General features: G+C 47.8%; 1 protein-coding gene across 6 annotated transcripts in view; it reads right to left on the minus strand.

Annotated features, from left to right (window-relative positions):
• The window catches only part of LOC144127815 (uncharacterized), a 135,620-nt gene that overhangs the window by 75,464 nt on the left and 37,572 nt on the right, over nt 1–22,584 (minus strand). For all 6 annotated transcript variants that reach the window (XM_077660752.1, XM_077660754.1, XM_077660753.1 and 3 more), the window contains 3 exons: nt 15,787–16,924; nt 13,698–14,204; nt 3,106–3,434 (listed from right to left, as the gene is read on the minus strand). In XM_077660752.1, coding sequence (XP_077516878.1) covers nt 3,106–3,434; nt 13,698–14,204; nt 15,787–16,924 — 1,974 coding nt within the window. The remainder of the gene's footprint in view (nt 1–3,105; nt 3,435–13,697; nt 14,205–15,786; nt 16,925–22,584) is intronic.

Here is a 22,584-nt window from a genome sequence, read left to right on the forward strand (position 1 = left end):
GCTCCCTACAAACAGTGAAGAACCCGTGGGTGGAATATACATGGCCACCATTAGCACCCCTGCTGCCAAAAGCCACCGTGCGCATCTAACTCCGGAGCGACACGCATGCCACTAGCGGCGGCGCGTGCATCCAGGCACGCGAACTCACCGGAGTGGCAGTGAGCGAAGCAGAATTTTGCGCCACGCCGGTGATGTTATTTCAGGCAACAATGAACTTTGTAAAGAGTACAAGAATATGTTAAGCCACCGTGGTGGCTCGGTGATTATGGCCCTCGGCTGCTCATCTGAAAGACGAGAGTTTGATCCCGGCCGCGGCGGCCGAATTTCGCTGGAGGCAAAATTATAGAGGCTCGTGTACTGTGCGATGTGAGTGCATGTTAAAGGACCCCAGGTTGGTCAAAATTTACGAAGCTCTCCACTATGGCGTCCCTCATAGCCTAAGATGCTTTGGGACGTTAAACCACATAAAGCTAAACCAAACCAAAAAATTGTTGTGCTGTTGGCTGCAACAGCAGTTACTGCAATTCACCTGGGACCCAGTTTTATGTGCACCTCCCGACCAAAAAGTGACACAGAAACGTTGTTTTCATTTAAGAATGCAAGGCGAACTTTTACTTCCATTACTTCCATATCGCGTAGCTGGCGTTGTGAAACATCTCGTGAAGATAACAGATCTTTCTCTGTCTTCTAAATTTTAGGGTCGACAGGAAAGTGAGCCTCAAAAAAAAAAAAATGGAAGCCTACTGGCTCGGCAATGAATTGTATTCAACCGCTTCTACCGAGCACAATATGCGTCCCTTGCTGTGAGGCTGCTGAAAAACATATACTTTTTCTTTTTGCCTTTTTTTTTCTAAGCAGCGCATACTTTCGTGAATGTACCTTACACCTTCAGTTTTCAGCACAAGAGGGATGCAGAATGTTAGTAGTTGTCGTGCGACATGCTACCAGCCATTGCGTCACGTCATACCACAGTTATCTCTGATTAATTATTAGTTTACGACTGCCCACCTTAGTTGTAGCTATATGCTGAATCTTTTCTTCTTTCCAATGAACTTTCTTCTGGGTGCTTATAGAGAGCTCTGCCAGGTTCTCTGGAGCTACTATGACACGTTTTTGATAATTTTTGCTCCTGCATCTGACAGACCGAGACATATTCAGGAGATACATTACACAACCTTGCACCAAGTAAACAAACCTTCCGGGAAAACCCTGTTTCTTCCGTGTCAAAGTTAAGCCATTCGGAAGTGTCTCATAGCTAGGGCAATCGAGCCACGATCGCTTGTCCCATTCAAACCGTTCTATTGTGCCTTCTTGATTGTTTTTACTAGTAGGAAGGCCTTCGCACTCTTCATATTCTTCGGCTCGCAACAGGTCATTCAGGCCGTACTTAATGCCTCCAAAATGGTTGAGCACATACTCCCACCTTCACTGGGTTTGCAGTTCCCAATAAGAACGACCATGCAACATAATGCCCTTAAGTACCGTGTTTACTCGAATGTAACGCGACCGCGATTGTAACGCGAGAGGTGACTTTACATGCTGCCCAGCGGAAAAAAATAAAACAACGAATGTAACGCGAGGCTTACGGACACAAAACAAAGTATCTTTAATAGACATCATGGCCAACATGTTTACTATTCTTCTTCACTTTCGGAGGCAGTTCTCAGAAACGGAGTCCCCCTTTTCGCTATCGAAGTCTCCCGGTAACTTCTGCCGCATCGAATTTGTTTGCCGCAGAGAGAATCCATTCCTCTTCATGAACATTTGGGCCCACCTACGAGATGCTCTGAACTTCCCATCTCCCGAGCAATGTCTCTAACTTTCCAACGGATCAGCTCGACACCGACCCCCATGAGATAGTTGCACTGCTCGATAACAAAGTCCGCCACCTTTTTCTCCAGCTGGACGTGATGGCCATGGCGAGGCTCACGAAATCCTTTGCAGTCGGGCTCGCATTTAAAAAGCCCCTCCCGCTGCAGCCGCGATCCGCAGATGGTTGACTCGTTGAGGTTAAGTCTTCCAGCTGCCGCAGAATTCACAACCTCTTGAGCTAACAGGATCGCTTTTCTCTTAAAATGAGCATCGCACTGAGCAGGACGTGTTGCCATCGTGTGCACTGAATCAATACACCGCGAGCGACGCCACAAGAGCACGACGCGACGATGCGTTGAACCCGAGGATTTGGCATTGAGACTGAGGATGGATGAGAATTTGGCTTCCGTGGTACCCTTGTTGCCAGCATAAGATCGCAAACCTGCGGAAACCGAAACCAAGCTGATTGCTTTGAAATGACTGCACCACGGCACTGCTTTAGGCCAATCGAAGCATGGTATTCGATTATAATGCGAGGGTAGACTTTAAGGGGAAGAAATCCGGGAAAAAACTCTCATTATATTCGAGTAAATACGATATATCTTCGAACCATTGCTATTTGCCATTTATCTTAACACGTAATGTAGGATGCTATGAGATAAGCTCACACACATAAAATGTAAAAGCTCTTCACTGTTCGCGAGAACAGGATTTCGTAAGGGCTTTTAATATGTCTAGTTCGTCTGATTTGGCCATCTTTAAAAATTTTGGGTACGATTTCTTGCAGCTCGTATTCCCTATGCTTAAGGGTCACTAGTTTTCGACAGTGTGTCGCCGCGCTCCAAAAAGCTGCCACAACAGCGTCATGTTTCGATTTTCCTGCAACACCTGCCCTGCACCTGCAGGTTGCTTTGACCGGGTGCCTGGTCAGCGACAGTTGTGTGAGAAAGAGGAACCGTGAAAACTTGCCGAAGCAAACAAATGAATATTTCCTCAAGTTGCTTGATTTCAAGGGCGCAGAGAAGCATATCTGCGCGATGCATCGGGCCGACACTTCACGCCAGTCTTCTGCCGAAATTTCTTTCACTTCACGAACAAAAAAAAGCTTGATACTTTAAGCCAAGTTTCCTCCTCGAAAAAAACTTTTCAGCCCAAAGGCAGACTTCTATAAGCAGCGGCGCGCAGGTCCCTGTTGCCATACAGTCACGGAAAATCGTCTGCTGACGACAAACTAGCGCCGCCGGTGGAGGTGCCTTTAGGCAATGGGCCACCACAAGCACAATGGGCTCCCACCTGGCCTTGGTGTGACGCTTGGAAGACGACAGCGAAGCGGCCGACACGGGTACAGCATGGTGTTGTGCTGCCACGAGCTGCCCCGTCGTGGCCGCCGGCTGGTGGCGGGCAGCAGCCGCCACCACGTGGCCCCAGGCCGGAGCCCCTGCCAAGGGAATGACCGCTCGCTCAGGGAGCAGGGCAGCCCGCTCCAGCACTAGCGACCGGCTCCAGGCGTCCTCAGACAGGACAGCCGCTGGCGCACCACGGGGCGCAGGCTGCCACGTCGCAGGCACCAGCATCTGCCGATTGCTGCTCCAGGCTGGCTGCACCGGATTGGTCAGCAGAACCTAGAGGCAGAGAGGGCAACTGCTACACCAATATCTTCTATCCCGCACCCCCATCACTACCCTGCTCTGCTCGTGTTTTCTACATGGGACACCACAACTAAGCTTCAGAGCTGAGGCATTTTTCAGCCGCTACCTGGCTGCGCAGGACAGGGGTTGCCAGTGCTCATCCTTTTCCACCGTCTCTTTGCACACACAGCCTCTTAAAGACAGCCAACACAAAGCAGGAATTAGGCCACTTTTCTTGAGCTATTCATTCCAAAATGCATCAAGACACTTGGCCAACCTCCATGCGCCTTCAGCAACGTACACCGTGCACAGACAGTTCATTCACTAAGCCGGCCCTTCATATTTTACCCCACAGAGGCAACAACTGCAAGTACTGCATTTATTCATGCAAGACCCCCCCAGTTTTTCTGGTTGCGGGGTTTAAACGAGTCAGGCCTTCTTGCACCACAGAATACCTGCAGAAACAACCCAGTGTTAATGCAACAGCTGGTGAAACATGTTGATTCACTATTCCTCCCACTCTCGCTGCTGTGCGACGATGTCACCTCATCAGTGCACTCCCAGAGATGATCATTACCTGTGCCATCCATGGCATAAGAAATGTTGGTCACCTCAAAGGTCTACGAGACCATGTCGGAAAAATCAGGCAGTCCGGAAAATCAAACTTCACCGAAAAATATGCTGAACTTATTACCAATATATCAATAGTTGTTACCAATTGTTACCAATTTCCAAAAGTTGCCAGTTCAGCGCACTGTGTGACTCGTCCTCCCTTTGTCCATCATCTGCCAGTGCTTCAGTGTTCAGAATGTCAAACCAACTCGCCCAGCATACCACACCCTGCTCTTTAACACTTTCGTGACCGCGTCTAGTCCCATCGACAGTATGTTGTCGATGGTACAAGTTTGAATTTTGGTGCCTCTCCAAGCGTTATGAACAGCTAGCGGCATCGAGCGGGTTAAAGAGAGGCTATTTTATCTGTTTCGGAGTTGTGTTTCTCTTTTCCACCGCGCGGGAATTTTTAAAGCACCTTCATAGTCGGGGTGACGAGCACTCGTTTCCGAGATGGCATCTATGTCGCGCGTGTCTGCTCCACGGAAACGGCGAGTTTCATTGGATTCCGACGCATCTGAGCTCAAATTTGCGGATGATCGTAGCAGCACAAACTCGGAAGATGACTTCGATTCGTCGGACTGCAGTACTGACGGCGAAAGTTCGCCAAACCGCCCCAGAACATCGACAGGTATCTGCCGGTGAGTTTTGCTTTCTACTCGGACCGTGTTATCGCGTCGTAAGGATTTCCGGCGTGTTCTAAAGGTCACAGTTCTTATCTGCAGGGTGTCAACGTCGTTCAGACGGGACCATTCGCCGGCGGCCGCACAGAGAGTGGAGTTTTGTCCACGAAGACCGCCGGGAGTGGACCTTGGAATCGGGCTCTGGAGTGCTGCGCGGCGGTCCCTACTCGATGGTCCTTGTGTACCTGAACAGCTTTTGTAGATGCAGAGCTAATATTTGCAGGCTGATTTCATATGGCTCTTTTGTTGAAAATGTATATTTCGATTTTTTTAAATACTTTTTTGTGCAAAGCAGCATTGATGTTTTTATCGATCTTTCTCGTTCTTGTTGCGATTTTTTTGCTTTGATAATTTTATCTCACTATCATTAATGAATATGTTGTTCGAAATCAATACCGTTGGAACGATAATTTCTTCTTCTACAATTTGATACCATACACTTCAACATGAATCATTTTCTGTGGCAGGGAAAAAAATAATTACTAGAATATACGAAAACTACCGTTTTTCCCGCGGTCACGAAAGTGTTAACGGGCACTGACATTGCACCGCACATGGGCCTCGTAGCATTTCACCTCCATCAAAAAGCGACCCGCCGCGGCCAGGGTCGAACCCACGACTTTCAGGTCAGCAGTCGAGCTTGAACTACATAACGATAGCGGCTTAGTAGGTCTTGACATTTTAGATAACAAACGTTGCATTTTGAAATCAATTTTCAATCTTTTCTGCAATGCACATGCTCCCATTTTTTAAACTCAGTGGGTTTTTTCAATAAAGATTTTGGTCTGGGCTAGCTGGCTCACTGTTTTCTGTCGACAGAATACCACAGCACTACGGAACATGGGCACAATAACACGGACACAGTGCCTGTCCTGTCTTGCGTGTCTTCTTGTGTCCGTGTCCGACAGCGCTGGGGTCTTTCGGCAACCGAAAGAAATGACGACTCTCCCAGTCATAGTTGCGATACTCGCAATTGCCCCCCCCTCCCCCCCTCCCCTCCCCCCAGTGAAAAGCACGTCGGCATGGAGAGGCCAGATGTCACAAAATACAAAAAAAAAAGCCGAGAAACAGATGACGCGCAGCGGCGGTCGCGGCAGTGAGCGGCGGCGGCGAAGACGAGGGACCAAGACTTGACCGCAGCGCCACTAGTTCGCATGACCGCCACCGGGGACACCTATCCGTGCGGAGCTGTGAAACTGAGTTTGTTCTAGTAACGTTGCTCCCGCGCTCATGTCTCCATGAAGCCGTACGCCTCCTATGCGCTTTGCTGCTACCTTTTTCCGTATTTGGGACGAAAAACTCGGCACAGATGAGTTCCGCAAACTCTGACTACTGTTCCAAGTTTGTGTGGTGGAAGACATTCAAGAACAATACGAATTTAAAACCATGTAGGCGCAATGTACCGACTCGCGCAGAATGCAGCATTGCAAGAGGCTCCCCTTGAGCTTGAATTTCGTTTTGCTTGATCAAGTTTTTGATCCAGCCTGCAGTTTGAATTAATGAGGTTCCACTACACATTATATGGCGGCTTGGGTACTGGCGGCGAGTGCGAACAAGGTCCGAAAAATCGAGCAGTCAGTTGCAGTGTGTCCAAAATTTCATGCGTTCTTACACATTGGCTCCAAGGGGCATGTCACGGTGCTGCGAAAAAGTCCGAATAATCAAGCATGTCCGGAAAATCTGGCGTTAGAATTTTCGGCCACTGACTGTATACCATTCAGTATTCCTTAAGGGGAGACGTGGGTCTTAGAACAGTCAAAAATGGTCAAAAAATAGATTTTGAGCAAAACTCATTTTCGGAACGTTTGACCCTTCGAGCACCTATTCTCAAATTATTAACGCTAAATTCGGTCGGGAAATGCGATAAAATATGCTTTCAATATACCACGGCAGCCACGAAATGCCCCCAAAAAGGCGAAATTTGTTCGAACTTCCCGCACGCGCCATGGACACTGCAGTCGGCCGATCACCGCCATCATTGGCTGGTGTGACCGGCACATCTTTTTTTTTTTCTTTCTCTTTTGCGTTCACCAGCGTCACTGCCGCTAAGTGCGCGGCTGCTTTTGTGCTTGTTTTTTCTCAACGCGCCGTGTTTCTGATTTGTGCCGGGAGTTTTTCCATGCGATCAAGATGACGGTAGACAGTCGACTTAAACCGTGCACGCAACGAGCTTTTGGAAGCTGTTAGAAACGGGTGTGGATCAAAAAGCCGAAGGCGTCGGCCACAAGCGCGCTGTCGGGACCTTCGTTAGAGCCGGTGCCGGACTCGCTGGATCTGCCGGGAACATCAACCACGCTGCTCACTGACGACACTGCAGGACCGAGTTCCAGCACGAATTGCATCCCGGATCACGGTACAGTTCGTATTGATGCCGTATACTACTCTGCGTCGGAGCAGGCGCAGCTTGTTGAGCGATCGGCGCACACGAAGTCTGCTCTGCCAGAAAAGTCAGCGACCCAGTGCAAGTTTGAACTTCTTGGCATCAGCGCGGAGTGCCAGACCGGTGATGCTGGTACCGAGTTCGTGATTGTGGACATGAAAGTTTTAAACAACCTTTTTGCGCAAGCGAAGTGCGGAACCTGTGGCGCAGGAAGTCTGACTTAGAGCAAGGCAACCGACAAGGAGTATGGCTTAGCTGTAAAGCTCCAGCTCGTCTGCGGCAGCTGAAACTTCGAGAGGAAACAATTTTCTTCCCCACGAGTAAGTGGAACTGCCAGCACAACTCCCCTTCAAGGTCAACATGAGGGCCATGAAGGGAATAGAGACGACAGGCAAAGGTGTGACTGCCCTTGCAGACTTTTGCGCCTGTATGAACCTGTCACACCGAGGTCTGCACCACAAGACCTTTCAGGGACACCTGAAAACTTTTGTGAAAGCCTGCGAGAGCACAGCGACCGCAAGCAAAGCTGCCAGCGTGGCAGTCATCAAGAATCTCTATAGAGACTTCTTGAATCCAGTTGGGAACATTGACGTTACTTTTGATGGTTCGTGGATGACCCGAGGTCGTAGCTCTCACATCAGTGTGGGCTGCATTGTTGAGCTTTACACTGGTCTTGTGATCGACCACATTGTTTGCTCGAACTTTCGTCTTGGATGTGCCTTGGGACCACAGCCACAAGATGAAGGCTACAGTGACTGGCTCGCCGCCCCCGAGTGCCAGCGAAACATCAATTGTAACTCTGGCCGCATGGAAGTGGAGGCTGCGCTGACCATGTTTCAGAGGTCTCTGACCAAGTATGGTCTGCACTGAACGACCATCCTCTCTGATGGAGACAGCCGAACTTTTCATGCTTTGTCAGAAGCAAAAGTGTACGGATTGATAAAGATTGACAAGAAGGATTGCATCAAACACGTTCATAAGCGAATGGGGACTGCTCTGCGGAACCTGGTTGATAAAAAGAAGGCTCAAGTTGAATCTCTTGGCGGAAGAGGCAAGCTGATGCAGGAAAAGGTCAAGAAGATCACCAACTACTACGGCTATGCCCTCAGGAGCAACAGTAATGACGTTCCAGGCATGAAGAAGGCAGTGGAAGCTACACTCCTGCACATGACTTCTACAGATGATGTCCCGAACTACTCCAAGTGCCCTGAGGGTGCTGTCTCTTGGTGCAAATTCAACAGAGCCTTGGCCAATGTTGAACTTCCACCTCCACACAAGAGTGCCCTCCCGGCTTGTGTTGGGGCTGCTCTGGAGCCAGTGTTTGCAAGGCTCAGCGATGAGAACCTGTTGGCTTGGTGCAGTGAAGGAAAGACTCAGAATGCGAGAGAGAGCCTACACTCTCTCATTTGGACACAAGCTTCAAAGAATAGGAATGCTTCTTTGAAAAGTGTGAAGCGGGCTGCTGCTGAAGCTGTTGCCATCTACAACCAAGGAAGGAGGGCAACTAATGAATCCATCACTGCAAGTCTGGGCTATGCTGCTGGTGGATGCCTTGTTCGCTGAAGCCTAGAAAAAGACGCCCTGCATTTGCGCAAGGCAAATGGAGCTCAGCCAAAAAGCACTAATACGAAAGAGAGACTGACAAGGCGGCACAAAACAGGAGCAACTGAAGATTACAGTCCTGGACTGCTATGAAGATGTTCTCCAGCAGAACAGGGCAGCGTGCTGCCTAACATCCAGGCAATTCTTCACAAAGACGGAGTAGGAGACGTGTCGAGTGTCGCACCCAACGGTCCTTTTCAGGATCACCCAACTGCTTGCCATTGTGGAGGCTCGAATCTCCTTGGCTCCGGACCGCTAGGTCTCTCAAAAAACAGTTTTCAGGATTCAAAATATTGTCTTTAGAGCTCAACAACCTAGCTCTGCACTCCATTGTCTCTAAACTAAAAAAATGTACCGATACCTTCATCAGAAACCATTTTTTTACAACTTCATCACACTTACACCTTCGACATTTTTTTAATTAATGTTAGACACTTTTTGTTTTGCTTTGTAGGGAAACAGATAGGGAACATCTAAATAAAATCCGTTGTTGAAGATTCCTCCCAAAATTTTCTGTAGTCAGCGTTAAAACTTTAAATTCAGCTTTCTCAGCTTCATGTTTTTTGCCAACGTCACTAGCCTTACGGACCTTTTCCTTATGTTTTTGTGGTGCAATTTTAATAAATTTTACACCGTTGAATTCAGAAAGAATTGAACTGTGGAGCTATGCTATTTTCATGTGGCTAAGTTGAACATATCAAATTTTGTGAACAATAATACCAGCTAATTATATTCCAGAATTGTGATGCATCGACATAATTGAACATTTTTATACGATGACGTATCTTAATAACAATATAAATAGCATAGCTCCGCATGGCAGGTCTTTGGCTACGGCTGCATTTTAATCGGAACCATAATATGTTGAGGGAAAGTGTCTTAATGACCTGTAAGAAATTACCTAATTAGGATTCAGTTATTTTTCCATAAGTAGAGAACTAATTGAGATAAGCTGAAACTAATTACATTTTTGAAAACAGGAGGAAGAAATACACACACATACCTAACTTCATTACAATATCTCTAATCAAAAATTTTCGTTTTAAGACCAGTGTCTCCCTTTAAGTTCATTTGCACTCTTTGCTAAGCTCTCAGATTCTGAAGCACTGAAAGTCTTTATCGACAGAGTACATGCTTCTGCTTGTCAGCTTCTCAGCTCTTCTAAATCGTTACCCCTGGAGCATAAGTACGCATCTGCACACAAAATGAAGAAACATTTTGCTCTAATCATGCGGATACAGCCCGAGACAAAAAGGAGTGTGAGGCTGTTTTGGTGCTAGATTTTCAGGTCTCTACATCACACTTACCTCCTCCTCAGCACGCTCCTTGGTTCTATAATTTTCCACGCTCGATATTACCAAGCCTTACATTTCCCTATAATCGTAGTATTATTTCTTCTCCTTTGCGGTAATACTACCCCAGGTTTCCCAGTGCATGGAGGAGGCTGTGCATGAGGGAAAATCTGGGCCATAGAGGGCGCATCTGATAAATCCTTAGCTCACAGCACCCATGTAGTGTGATTTCTCTCCTTTCGGTCTGTGTGTTAGTGTGAGCGAAGCGGCACGCAACAGCTGCAACAAACAGCTGCGCGCATGTGCCGTGTCAAGTGGGACGAAAATGAAAAAGGAACGCCCAGCGAAACGGAGCGGCGAAAGACTGACTTTGCAATTCGACTGAGCTTGTTCCACTCGGCCAGCTGTAGCTATCACATCACTCCAGCTTTAACCAGAGTTAAACCACAGCCATTTTTTTTGGGGCTTGAAGCGAATTCGAATCGAACAGCAATTTTCTTTGAATAATTCCGAAGTGAACATTTTAAATACTTCTAGCAAACAAAAATGGTGGAATGGCACAATAAGCATTTTTAAAATCATGTATTTTCCGAACACAAAAGGCCATTACATGAAAAGAAGAGAGAATGCACTGAACTTTATAACACTCAGTCAAGCTGTGTCGACATCCTGCAAAAGTAGCCATTGGAAATTGGGAAGCTGGCCTATATGCGGAGCCAACATACTTCAGGGGTGTGAGACCTATCACGAGACCCCAAAAGTGCTGGAGTATTGACACCAAATTTTTTCTTAAGTGTTTTCTTTTTTTTGAATCATGCATTAGGCGTCAGTATACATGGATCACCCCGTAGTATTCCCCTACGACCGTTAAATAATTTAAAATTAATTTCTTCTTCATGCTGTTTCAGTGCAGTTGGTGTTCAGGTCACGTGATGCACAAAAAAAAAAAAGCACTATAACTGCTGATACGTCATTTATTGTCGCTGCAGCTATTGAAGCAACCTTGCTTAAGTGTTGTAGTGAATTACAGTTGCATATCAGCGACTATATTTTGGGCTTTTTTGCAGCTAACATGACCTAAACAGCAATTACACACCACAGCACCGTTGGGTTGGTGAAAGTGAAACTGAAAAAAAGCATCAAGAAGAAATTCAATAATAAATTATTTAGTGGTTGTAGTCAAATACCACATGTTGAACTACATAATTTAAGGGGGGAGACGGCTTCTGGGGGCGAAAAACGCGAAATAAATAGATTTTTCAGAAATAAAATTTTTTAAATATGCAGCTGTTTTTCTACTAGTCTGTGAATTTACAGAACTCCAGAGTCAATATTTCGACTGTAATACGATTAAAAACATAGATCCACGCACACTTTGGGCAGATACGTGAAAATCACGCTCTTTCCGTAACACGCAACAGTCATTCTCCGGCAGTGATCGCCGCCATCTTGGTTTCCTTCGAAAGAACAGCTTTTCGTGTTCAATTCCGCGCCATTGCTGTGCTTTTACACTTATTGGCTGCAAAAAAAAAGGCACAAAAAAAAAGTCGCAACATGCACTGCTATTCACTAGTCAGTGCACGTGACTGGAACGTGTCATCCGATTAGCTGACAAGCAAGCAGGAGCCATCTTGTCTGAGTATTGGAAAGAAGAGTTCGGAAAGAATTTTGGAAAGAAGAAAAAGTCACTCATTGACAACTTCAAGAACTCCCCAGAAACTGCAAGTATCGCGGATATACCACCGTCCGAATTGCACTGCGATGTGGGGACCGGGTTAGGCCTAACCGCAACAGCAGTTGCGTACACGGAAACCTGGGGTGGTGGTCCCGTTCGGCGAGACACCTCGATTCTGCAATCTTCATACATTCTGGGAGGCTATTAGCAATTTCCCAAGGCCACTGAATGGATAACTTTGAATTTTACTTCAATAAACAGCACATTTACTTCAATAAACAGCACACGCAAAGCGCTTGTTCTGTGTGTTCGTCCCTTTCCGTATTTTGGTAGCGCTCACCAATACCTTCAAGAATAAAAAGCACTCTGTTTGTTTCTCTCATTTTTCTCAGAATGCAAATTTTAGACTCTGAGCAAATTTCGAAGTGGCATATTTCAGCATCTATAGCTGAGAGAACTACAATTGTTTTTTTACCATGTAGCTAGGTGATCTGAGAATGCAGTATTGGGAGCAGCTTTTTCAATTAAGGCTTAGAATTTTTTTTAATGATCTAGTTCTTAATTGCATGTTAGAACGATGGTTATATTAGAAAACTGTCTCCAACACTGTGTGCCATTTTCTTTCTGGAGTCTAACAAAGTGTCATTTTCAAGCTTGTATGTTTTACTTCTCTCTCTATTGTTCTGGCGAACAATAGGGGGCTAATTATTTACATCTTGAGAACGAATTAACCTGTCAAAAAAGTAATCCCATTTTTTTTTTAAATCGGCATGAGGAGCTGGTGAAGGGTATGCAATTTCATGAAGTTTGGTGGAGAAATAAATTTTTCTCCAGAAGCAGTCGTCCCCCTCAATGGCTAACACATAAAAAATGCAACTAAAATTAGTGTCTATGACCTTGAATTGCAACTGCATCGCTGCGCACATAGTGCTTTAAGCAATGGCTCCATGAATGCCTGCTAGGTGTATGCCACCCTGCATCAGGTGCTGGAAAAGAGCGATCACCACAATGTGCCTTGTGCTAGCTTCCGCTCGTGCGACGGCGCCCGATTCATGAACTTCACACGGAGAAGAGCACCTGCAGTCTGCTCAAACTCACTCCGCAAAAATAAAAAGAACCGCATGTCTTGCACAGAGTAATACCCCTGTCACATGGGACTCCTTCTCGGCCTTTGCCGTAAAGTTGTCTTATTGCACTAAAGGAGGAAAACCGAAAAGGAGCAGCGACGCTGCTACACGGCAAATCCAAAGGAGCTAGAACGCGGCCTCCGTGAATGCCAAAAGTCACTGCTGTGTGTGAAGCGGCGCTAGTAACATTATGGAATTAAAGCAGACGGCAGCACTTCAGCTAAGAGTGCATTCGTTTATGTTGGAAAAAGTAGCTATCACGATAATAAACGAGCGTTCTGGCGGTGAGAAAAAGATATTCTGAAACAAAGTTTCTTTCTTTTTTTTTTCATCGTTCTCGGTCCGACCACGGTAGGCGCGCTTTTCCGTTCGGCTCCTCGTTGTGTTCGAGAAGCGTGCTTTGTTGCTTGTGTTTTTGTGCACACAAGCAAACTCAAAACACGCACTCAACAAAGAGCAAACGAAGAAAAAACAGCAAAGCGAGATGCGCAAGCACGTGTGTGTCGATGCGGCTGCTGAAAAGCGTTCAAGTCCTTTCTTAGCTGTGTGGATGTCTTTAGTCATAGCTTCCTCTACGGTTAAGTGCACTGTAACGCAAAATTAACCATTGAATAAGATAAATTAGATTTTTTTTACGGTTTCAAAACTAAAAATTGCGTCAATTTTTTATTCTTTGAGCTCGCTAGCTGGCGCTGCCGTCTGGGTTGCTCCTTTAAGCAACTTTAAGGCCGCTGACGGCCGCCTTTATTGCTACGGAACTTTATCGCAAAGGTCTCGACGCTTTGCCGTGTAGATGCGCGTCACGCGCCTTTGGGGCAAAGGACCTTAATTTCTAAGGCCTTACAAGTGCCCGTGTGACAGGGGTATTACACCCTTATGCACTGACCTGGCGTCCGTTCTGCTCGACGACTGACACTGGCACGTACTGCTGCAGCTGGAGCGCTGCTGCCGCCGGCGCCTGTTGTGCAGCAGCAGCTGCCGCAGCCGCCGCGACAACCACATGCTTGGCGGGCGAGCCAACCCCATACGCGCCACCAGGCGGGCACAGGATCGATGACACACACAAGCTGCCAGGAGGCGCTGCGGCAGCTGCCCGGCCCTGTGCTGCGTACAAGGTGGCGCTGGGCGAGGGCCCGCGGGTGGAGAAGTGGGCAGTGGCTGTGCCTGGCCGACGACAGGCCTCCATCGTCTGCACCGAGGCCCGCACATTGGCGCAGTGCGCGTAGTCCATCAGGTGGCTCAGGCTGACAAAGCTGTGATTGAGGGCCTCGCCGGGAGCGACGCGCCGCTCCTGATCCAACGTCAGCATGCGCTTCAGCAGGTCCACAAACTCACGTCGGTCCGCCTTCTCGGCGAGCAGCTCACCGCCCTCCAGGTCCGTCGGCACGTTAACCTGCAGACAAGATAGAAATCGAAGTGGTGTCTTACTATGACGAAAAACCACGCAGAGGTGATCAACCATTTTCATTTTGCAGCAGCGGAGATCACCTACAGGGCATGTAAGCCAGAATGTTTTTCCCTGCACTCAAAACAGAAATCATTGAGGCTGACCTAACATTTCCAAGTGCTGGTACTGTAAAACCTCGGTGATTAGGACCATGTTAATTTGGATAATAGGAGTGTCAGTGCAGCCCTGGCCAACGCTTACCTATGTACCCATGTGTCCATGCTGTTGGACACTGCTCGGCTCGTGCCGGTTTAGCTGTGACCGGCACGGCAAGCAATCATCCAAATATCCGTTCAGAATCGTTTTTGGAGTATCATCGCCAGCCTGACCAACCCACGCGACTACCAGCCATGCCTTGGCCAGCCAAGATCAACTGAGCATCATTTAGAATACCAATTGATTTGTTGCTGGTCTTTTCATTTCCTTTACCGCAAACGTGCATTTCCCTTGTTTCCATCCATGTGGTTCTTCTGTTCTTTCACTGAGCTAAAACTTCGTGCACATCACGTACTGTTCACAATTAGTGTGGTGAACGCTGCTCACACGACGCCACATGTGAAAAGGCTACAGCGCTACCAAGTCACGCCATGAAAGAAGCCTCAAAGACACTTACCATTATGAAGTAGTCCTGCTTCTGGCACTCCCGACAGTGTGTATGCATTAATTTAAGCATTTGACAGGACTGTGAAAAACTGTCGTTGCTGCCCACTCTTCCTTTCAAAAACAGATGACCACTGCAAACTTTTCTTACACCCACGCGAATAGCTTTTTGAGGGCCATTCAAACTGCACTTAATCGTGTAATTGCGTACTTCTTTTTTCCTAAATTTAAGGATTCAAAAAGAGGGTGCACAAATTAGCGGGGATTTCGCGAATGCGTCCTTAAAAACCGCTACAAATGTCATAACGCGGAATTTATATAGCATGTTGCCACATGTAAGTCAACCCTGCAATTCGCGCCCCTTGCTGGCCACAAAAAAATAATACCAACGTTGCGTGATGGCATGACAGTGCGTGTGCAAGGCAATAAACACAGAATAATAAAATCACTAAGCCAACATTCGAGAGGCAAATGGAGGTACAAGGTGATAAAGCGGTGCCCGGCTGAGTAGCGGCAGAGTAGCTAACGGCCCAGTAGTTTCGAATTTTGGCGTGACGCACGCTTCAGAGGTTACCGTTTGTAAGGGAAAGCGACTGCTGGCACAAGCAAGCCAACAGAGCGCAATTGACTTTTTCTCACCGGAAACAATTTGCAAACGAATTACCGACTTAAAATTTTGACACCACTCACTCACTCACCTTTTGCAACCCCCAGGCAGCAATGCGGCCACATCAATGTTCCCAAGCCTGCCCTACGCAACCCCACGATTGCTGGTGTGCTTGCACAGCAGGGAGTGCAAAATAATGTGAGAAAAAGTTGTTTTTTTTGGGGGGGGGTAAAAAGTTGGGGGTGTGCAAACTACATGAGTAAATATGGTAATTCGACCTCTAGATACATTTTTCCCTGCAGAATGGCGCACATCTCTCACCTGTGCCATGTCGTCGAGGCAGTTGAAGATGTACTTGCGGGCCTCCTTGGAGCGCACACCGGTCTCGGCTTCGTGCTCCTCGGGGCTCTTAAGCCGCCAGAAGGGGTAGTTGGAGTCAGTCTCGCGGTGGAAGAAGCGCGTCGTCTTGGCGGCCGCGTTAAGAAGGTGCTCAGCAGGCAGCCCCTGTGTCTGGCTGATGTAGCGGATCTGGTCATACTCGGATGAACCCGGGTAGAGGGGCCAGCCGAGGAAGAGCTCGGCCACCACACACCCCAGTGACCACATGTCAATGGCCTCGCAAAAGGGCAACCCCAGGATGATTTCAGGCGCCCGATAGTAGCGCGACTGCAGGTACGTTGAGCAGACCGCCTTGGACACGTGCGAGGCCGAGCCGAAGTCGATGACCTTGACACGGAAGGGCTGCCGCACAGGGTCCACCAGCATGATGTTCTCGGGCTTGAGGTCAGCGTGGATGAGGCCCAGCTGCTTGAGCTTCAGCAGTGCCGTTAGCACCTGCTGAAGCACGGGCCGGATGCACTTGAGCGGCAGCGGTGAGAACTTGTTCTGCTTGAGGAAATCGTACAGGTTCTGCTCCAGCATCTCGAACACGAGGCAGGTGTGCGACTTGTGCGAGAAGCACTCGAAGGCGCGCACAAAATTGAAGTCGTCGGCGGGCTCTTGGGCCAGCCGATGCAGGATGCTGACCTCAATTTGACCCTGGCGGGCGTACGAGGGGTGGTTCTTGAGGATCTTGATGGCGACGATCTCATTGGTGCCCTTCTTCCAGCATTTGACCACCTGGCCAAAGGTGCCACGGCCGAGGAACTCGAGCACCTCGTACTGGTGCGAGGCCGAGTAGAGCACCTCATGCTGCACCAGCTGGTAGTCGCCCTCCGAAGTGCTTGCCTTGGACGTGTTGGGCGCCACGGTGGCGGCCTTGGGCTGGCGGCCAGAGCCCCAGGCGTGGTGATGAGAGGAGGAGGGTTGGCGTCGGCTGGCCGGCCCAGGCGCATGGTCCGGTGCCCGCCGCTTGAGGCCCGCACGCTTCAGCTCCCCCCCATCCCAGCACGGCTGCGGCTGCTGGGGCCCCGACGAGGACGACGATGAGACGTCGCTCACCTGCTGCTGCTGCTGGCCACTGCACCAAGTAATCAAGTTACATTACTTCCTAAATACCAGACAACTATGCTCACAATAGGTTCCAAGAAGTAATGAAATCACTTTCAATGTGGACATAGAAACAGACTGGTCACAGCTGCTACAAGTCTTTCAGATTTCCTTGCTGAACTGCGATAAGAGTTCAGCTTCAAAGTGGCCACCAAAACATTTGGCCCGCTTTGAGGAAAGTGTATGTTCTTGACAAAGCTGAATAGCCTCTCTGCTAACACAGTTCAAGGCATTCTATTTGTTACCTGGTTAAAGCTTTTACAAAGGCTAAAATAAAAAATCGCGGCCCAGTGCGCTGAAAAGAGAAAGCTACGTAGCTTCTAGCATTACATACACATAGCTTTCCCTTTCCTTAATGCCAAGGTGGCAGTCACATCACCACTTGCACACACGTGCAACTTAACTGTCTTGCTGGCCCAGGCCATTGGCATGTCACCCTCGCTTTCGAGGCACTCAACCCAGCAAACGAGAAATGGCACACCCCTAATAAAATTAATTTACTTTCACTGCTTAAAATTATTTAAATTCCTATAATTTCACATTCATTCCTGGCATGTTTACACCTAAGTTCCACGGCCCAATGTGCATCAGGTGAATGCGTGCAGCACTGGCAAAGTGAACAGGACCAAACGCACCTTAACTCTTTCCTTACCGTGGTAAATATGGACAGTTTTATAGGTTATTGACTGAAAAAATTGTTAGTTACATTAGTAAGTATACAGCACATCAAAATGATGCTATATGAATATACTATTTGTTAGCATGCACTTCAAATAGAAATGCTGAGCAGTAAAACCTTGCTGAAAATTACTACACATATTTTTAACATTAATTATAACACAGAACGACAAAACATTTTTTTCAAATTCTGAAATCTACAAAGATTTACTTGCTTCATTACTAAAGTTTCTGAAAGTTGCAGTGCTCCGACTGTCAAATACTTCGAGGGGACACTTAAGCTCTGCTTTGAAGGGTCCCTGAAAAGAGTGAGGTTGGCGATAATACGCGTGCATTATGCAGAGTATAGGCCACCGAGCGTTTATGCCGCGTACAAGACGTGAAAAGCGAGACAATCATTTACAATATATTTTTAAAAAGTCACGCTTCTATATCTCAGGGCGACCAGCGGGGCTGGGCTTTCGCCCCAATCCACGCAAGTTAGGTCAGCAGTGGAGGGCCACCATTGTTTCGCCGTGCCAACTCTTTCTAACGTCACGCAGCCACCATGGCCACAACCCGGAGAACTCCCGCGTGCTTCGGCAGCCAGCGGAGGGGCCAAGTGGGTAGGGCTGGCAGAAGAGCGCGGACATTTCAGGGTGCAAAAGTGACGAGGGGAGAGAGATAGGTGCAAAAACGTGAAAATTCTAATCTTTACTGCAGATAACTCAGCCTCCACAAAACGAATTTAAAAAAACTCTTGCTGGAGGAAATTTGTAAAAGCGGCATCCTTTAAAATCCTAGGCATACCGCAACATTATTCAGAGCCCCTTCCAGAGCCCCTTTAAGGGTATGATGTGATTGCTTCAGTGGGCTAACGGCTATATATGTGGAATTGGTCATTCTCGATTTTACACTCATAGATCCGTGGGAGTCCTCACACCACACCTGGCCCAGTGGTGCAGTGGTTAAGCGATACGCCACTGCTCTGAGATAGCAGGTGCTGCCATCAGTTGAGGTTTCGACCCAGGTTGCTCCTCTTGGTGAACTTTTCCCGAGCAATCATTAATATGACAGCGTTAAAGGCCCCGTTACCCAGAAAATCTGGCTTCGGCATTGTCAGCCTTGTGAGCGAAAAATAAGGTGGCATAGGGTGGCCCAGGCAGCCACCCGCCAGAGACGCAACCTAGGTGGGCCACCCAGGTCACGTGACCTTGTGGGGTTATGACTACCTGCCCGTCAAATTGCGACCAAACTGGCCACCATGACAGGTGGCTGTTAAATTAATGGTTGATTGTGAGAGGCTGCTCGGTAAGAGCAACTTAGGTTGCAGAATCCCCACCGGTGGCAGCATCTGCAATCACAGGGCAGTGGCGCACCGCTTAACTGCTGCACCACTGCAGAAAGAGTGGTGTGAGGGCTCCCAGGGACCTACGAATGTAAAGATGAGAATGACATACCCCACATATAATGGGCATTATTAACTCCTTAACGTTATCGCGTCATATCCTTAAGGCAGAGCTTAAGTGTCCTCTCCAAAAATCAGAGCTTAAGTGTCCTCTCCAAATGTTTTATTGCCACCTGCCAACGGTAGTCAGTTTGCTCACTATCTGGCGGACAGGTTGTAATGACGCCACAAGGTCACGTGACCTAAGTGGCCCACCTAGGCTGCTCCTCCAGGGATTTTTTTACTCACAATGACAACGCCGACAGATTTTCTGCATAACAGGAGCCTTAACACTATTGCATTAATGCCATATAGAGAGCAGCTATTTTTGAAGCTGTTACAAACGCCGTTTTCTTCTCCCAATATTTCTGCTGGAAAATGCTAGGAAACAAACACCTTCACTAACATGAATATACTTCTGAATGACAGAAATTTAAAGAGTATATGCAGATTCATAATTCATCAGAAAAAGTGTAAAATACAAAAATTTAGTGAAGACAGCAACAATCCAAGAAATATGCTAATATCATGAAAGAAAAAAATTGGTTAATATGTACCAGGTGCACAAAATATTTGAGATTAAGCATGTGAACGGCTGCATACGGGAGGCCCAGGCTTTGGTGAAAAAGAGCTCACTCCGCCGACTAGTGCGAAAGAGATTTTGCCTGTCTACAAATTTATCGACTCAGGCAGAGAGAGGTCGCGCGCGGCGCCCGATGCGACCGCAGACTTCCCTTCGGCCTGCTGTGCGGTGCCCCCCCACCGGCATGCGCAGACGGGCACATTAGTACATTTGTGTGTGGAGGCCGACAGGCGGCCTTACTAGCAGCAGACACAACAAACAGACTGCATAACGGCTCGAGGTGGCGGGGGATGTTGGAGGCTGTCACCAGATGGGCTGCCAGCAAAGGACACGAGACGCTGACTTCAGGGAAGCGCTGCCCTCCGAGGGACACCTGATCCCCTTCGACACATCCCCAACGAGGCCATCGGACTTCCCGTCTTAATGGCCGCGGCTGCCCTTGGTCAACTGCATGAGCAGCGACGGCGAAAAACCGTTGGGCGAAGAGCACTCTGAGAGAGAGAAGGAGAATTGCCGGAGAGACACGGCGAAGGCAGAAGAGAACGGAAAAAAATTCGAGCAGAGATGGTCGATGCAAACGGATGCAAGATCGCGCTGGTCTACAATCAGCGAAGCAGGACCTCAGGGACCGTAGCAAACCGACCGCCAGCTGAAACACCCAAGAATCCTGTGGCCTCGACCCGTCATAGCACCGCCAGCTGAGACGCCCAAGAATACCGAGGCCTCGACCCATCACAGCACTGCAAGCCGAGACGCCAGGAAGAGAGGCACACCACGGGAGAGCTGAAGCAGCCGTGGCCCGCTGACGCACCACAAGCGGACTGAAGCCCCAACCTGCCGGATGAACAACCAGTTCCCCCAAAAAGCCAGCGGTGAGCGGACCACCAGTTTCGCCTTGAGGCAGAGAGGAATAAATAACGTTTTACCGAGTTACTGCATTGGTTTATGAAAGAAACACTCACAAATACCCTCCATCCGCTCTTATTGTCCCATTATGTGATAATTATTTATTTTGACTTATCACATTTCATCTTATCACGTTTTCGATTTTGTTTACGTCTTGAGGAAGTACCGCATTTGCACAAATACAATGCGGCTACGCATATAACGCGAGTTTGCTTTCATGTGAAAACAGAAGTTTAGCGTGAACACGGCGTCATTTTCCGCAGCCTCAGAGTCGTTTAAGAGGCAACAGTTTTACGCGCGACACATTCGAGGCGCTGTGGTACCGCTCGCGCAGTGCCGCTACCTGCTCGTTTCTTGCCGCCACTTCCCTGTGCTTCACGTTGCGAATGTTCGCCCCTTTTCTTCCCTTCGCCGCATTTTTACTGTCTTTACTTTTTAAGCGACCCGCGCCTCCTTCTTTCTGCGTTCATAGCCCGCTTTACTTTTTTCCCTCCGTGCGCACCGCGCTTTGCCACATGGCCCGAAGGGCTGTAGAAGTTGGCTTTTCCTTACAGCTTACGAGCTTGATGGTGAAGCACTATCTCAAAGAGCACCAGTAATCGTTTTTGGGTATGCATTTACCTCCGAATGTCGGCCTCGCGCATGTCGCGTTGTCATCATTCCGCAGGAGGCACGTCGCCACGGCCAGACCCTCTTTACTATACCCGTTTTATTTGAAAGAAATCTCTACTATAACAGAAAAAAAAATGTACAGTCAGTCTATGGGAGCTGAAATTGGACTGCAGTTTCACTTTCTATATACTATAGTTTACTATAGCGGGGTTCTACTGTACCTGAATAACATTTTTAGCTAAAAACAGAAACAACTCCACTAGCCAAGGCTCCTGTGTCACTGCCCAAAACAGCCTTTTAAGGGGCACAAGGGTGAAAAAATGATTGTCGGAAATTCGAATTTTTTTAGTTCTTGCTTATCTTATTATGTGCAAGACATTTTTCTTTCATGTCCCACAATACCAGTGCCGAATACAGACACAAAATTAGTAAAAAGTGCAATATAAACATGCCAAGTGACTGAAAAATGAGCATTATTGAGCTACCTTCACGACGGCAACAAACTTAAAAAGCGGTGTTTACACCCATTGCAGTGCACCACACAGGCACGGCTGCTCTATTTCCCGTGGAGTGACCCCCGCCTACTGCGTCACACCGCCAGTGATTGCGAAAGTTCCAGTTTGTGCCACTGCGACGGCCGCGGCGCTGGCTATCGGTGAAGGAGGCGAAGCCCTGGCGGGGCAGCGGCCGCAGATGTAACCGAATTAGCACCTTTAATTTTGCGGTATGCACTGCGAGTTCCAACATGGTTTGTTCTAGTGTATGAAATGTCTTACCCTGCCAGGTGGATGCTTGACATTAATGTAGTTAATGTGATATGACGAAGGTACATATCCACCCACTAGCTTGCGTGGGTCGACTTGTGCCCTGCGATTTCGGAAATAAGAAGAATTTTTCATTTAAATGGCTTCTTTTGTGTTAACGATACCCACAGTGACTTAGAATAGGGAACTAGCTGAGTAATTTTTGTAAACGGAACAATGAAAATGAACACGAATTCATACTCGGATCATATTCGCATGGGCAGCCCATTTCAAGTTATAGCACATGAAGTTCTACAGGAGATGTAATTTAACGCGTTGTATTATTTATCGGTGCTGTTTCCAGCACGCTCGCTAAAGGTTTTTCTTTCATGTACTTTTTCAGAGAACATGCTTATTTGCTTGTTTTTTTGTTTTTCGTGGGCAAACGCGCGTTATCAAATAACCCAAGGTATATATTTTTCAGTATTGTGGAAGTTTGTAAGAGATGGCAAGTAGTAATTTAGCTTTCCGGATATAGTTTTGGCCAAGTAAGTGCTTATGTTCGGAACCAAGTGCCATGCTCGTGTTGTTCATTAGCGCAGGAGTCTTTTTTTCTTTTATCTTTATTCTTTTAGCCAATATACTTTTATCACAAAACACTCGTCCGCAGCAAGGCTTTCTGC

Source organism: Amblyomma americanum, chromosome 4, assembly GCF_052857255.1.
Source record: "Amblyomma americanum isolate KBUSLIRL-KWMA chromosome 4, ASM5285725v1, whole genome shotgun sequence".
Lineage (NCBI taxonomy): Eukaryota > Metazoa > Arthropoda > Arachnida > Ixodida > Ixodidae > Amblyomma > Amblyomma americanum.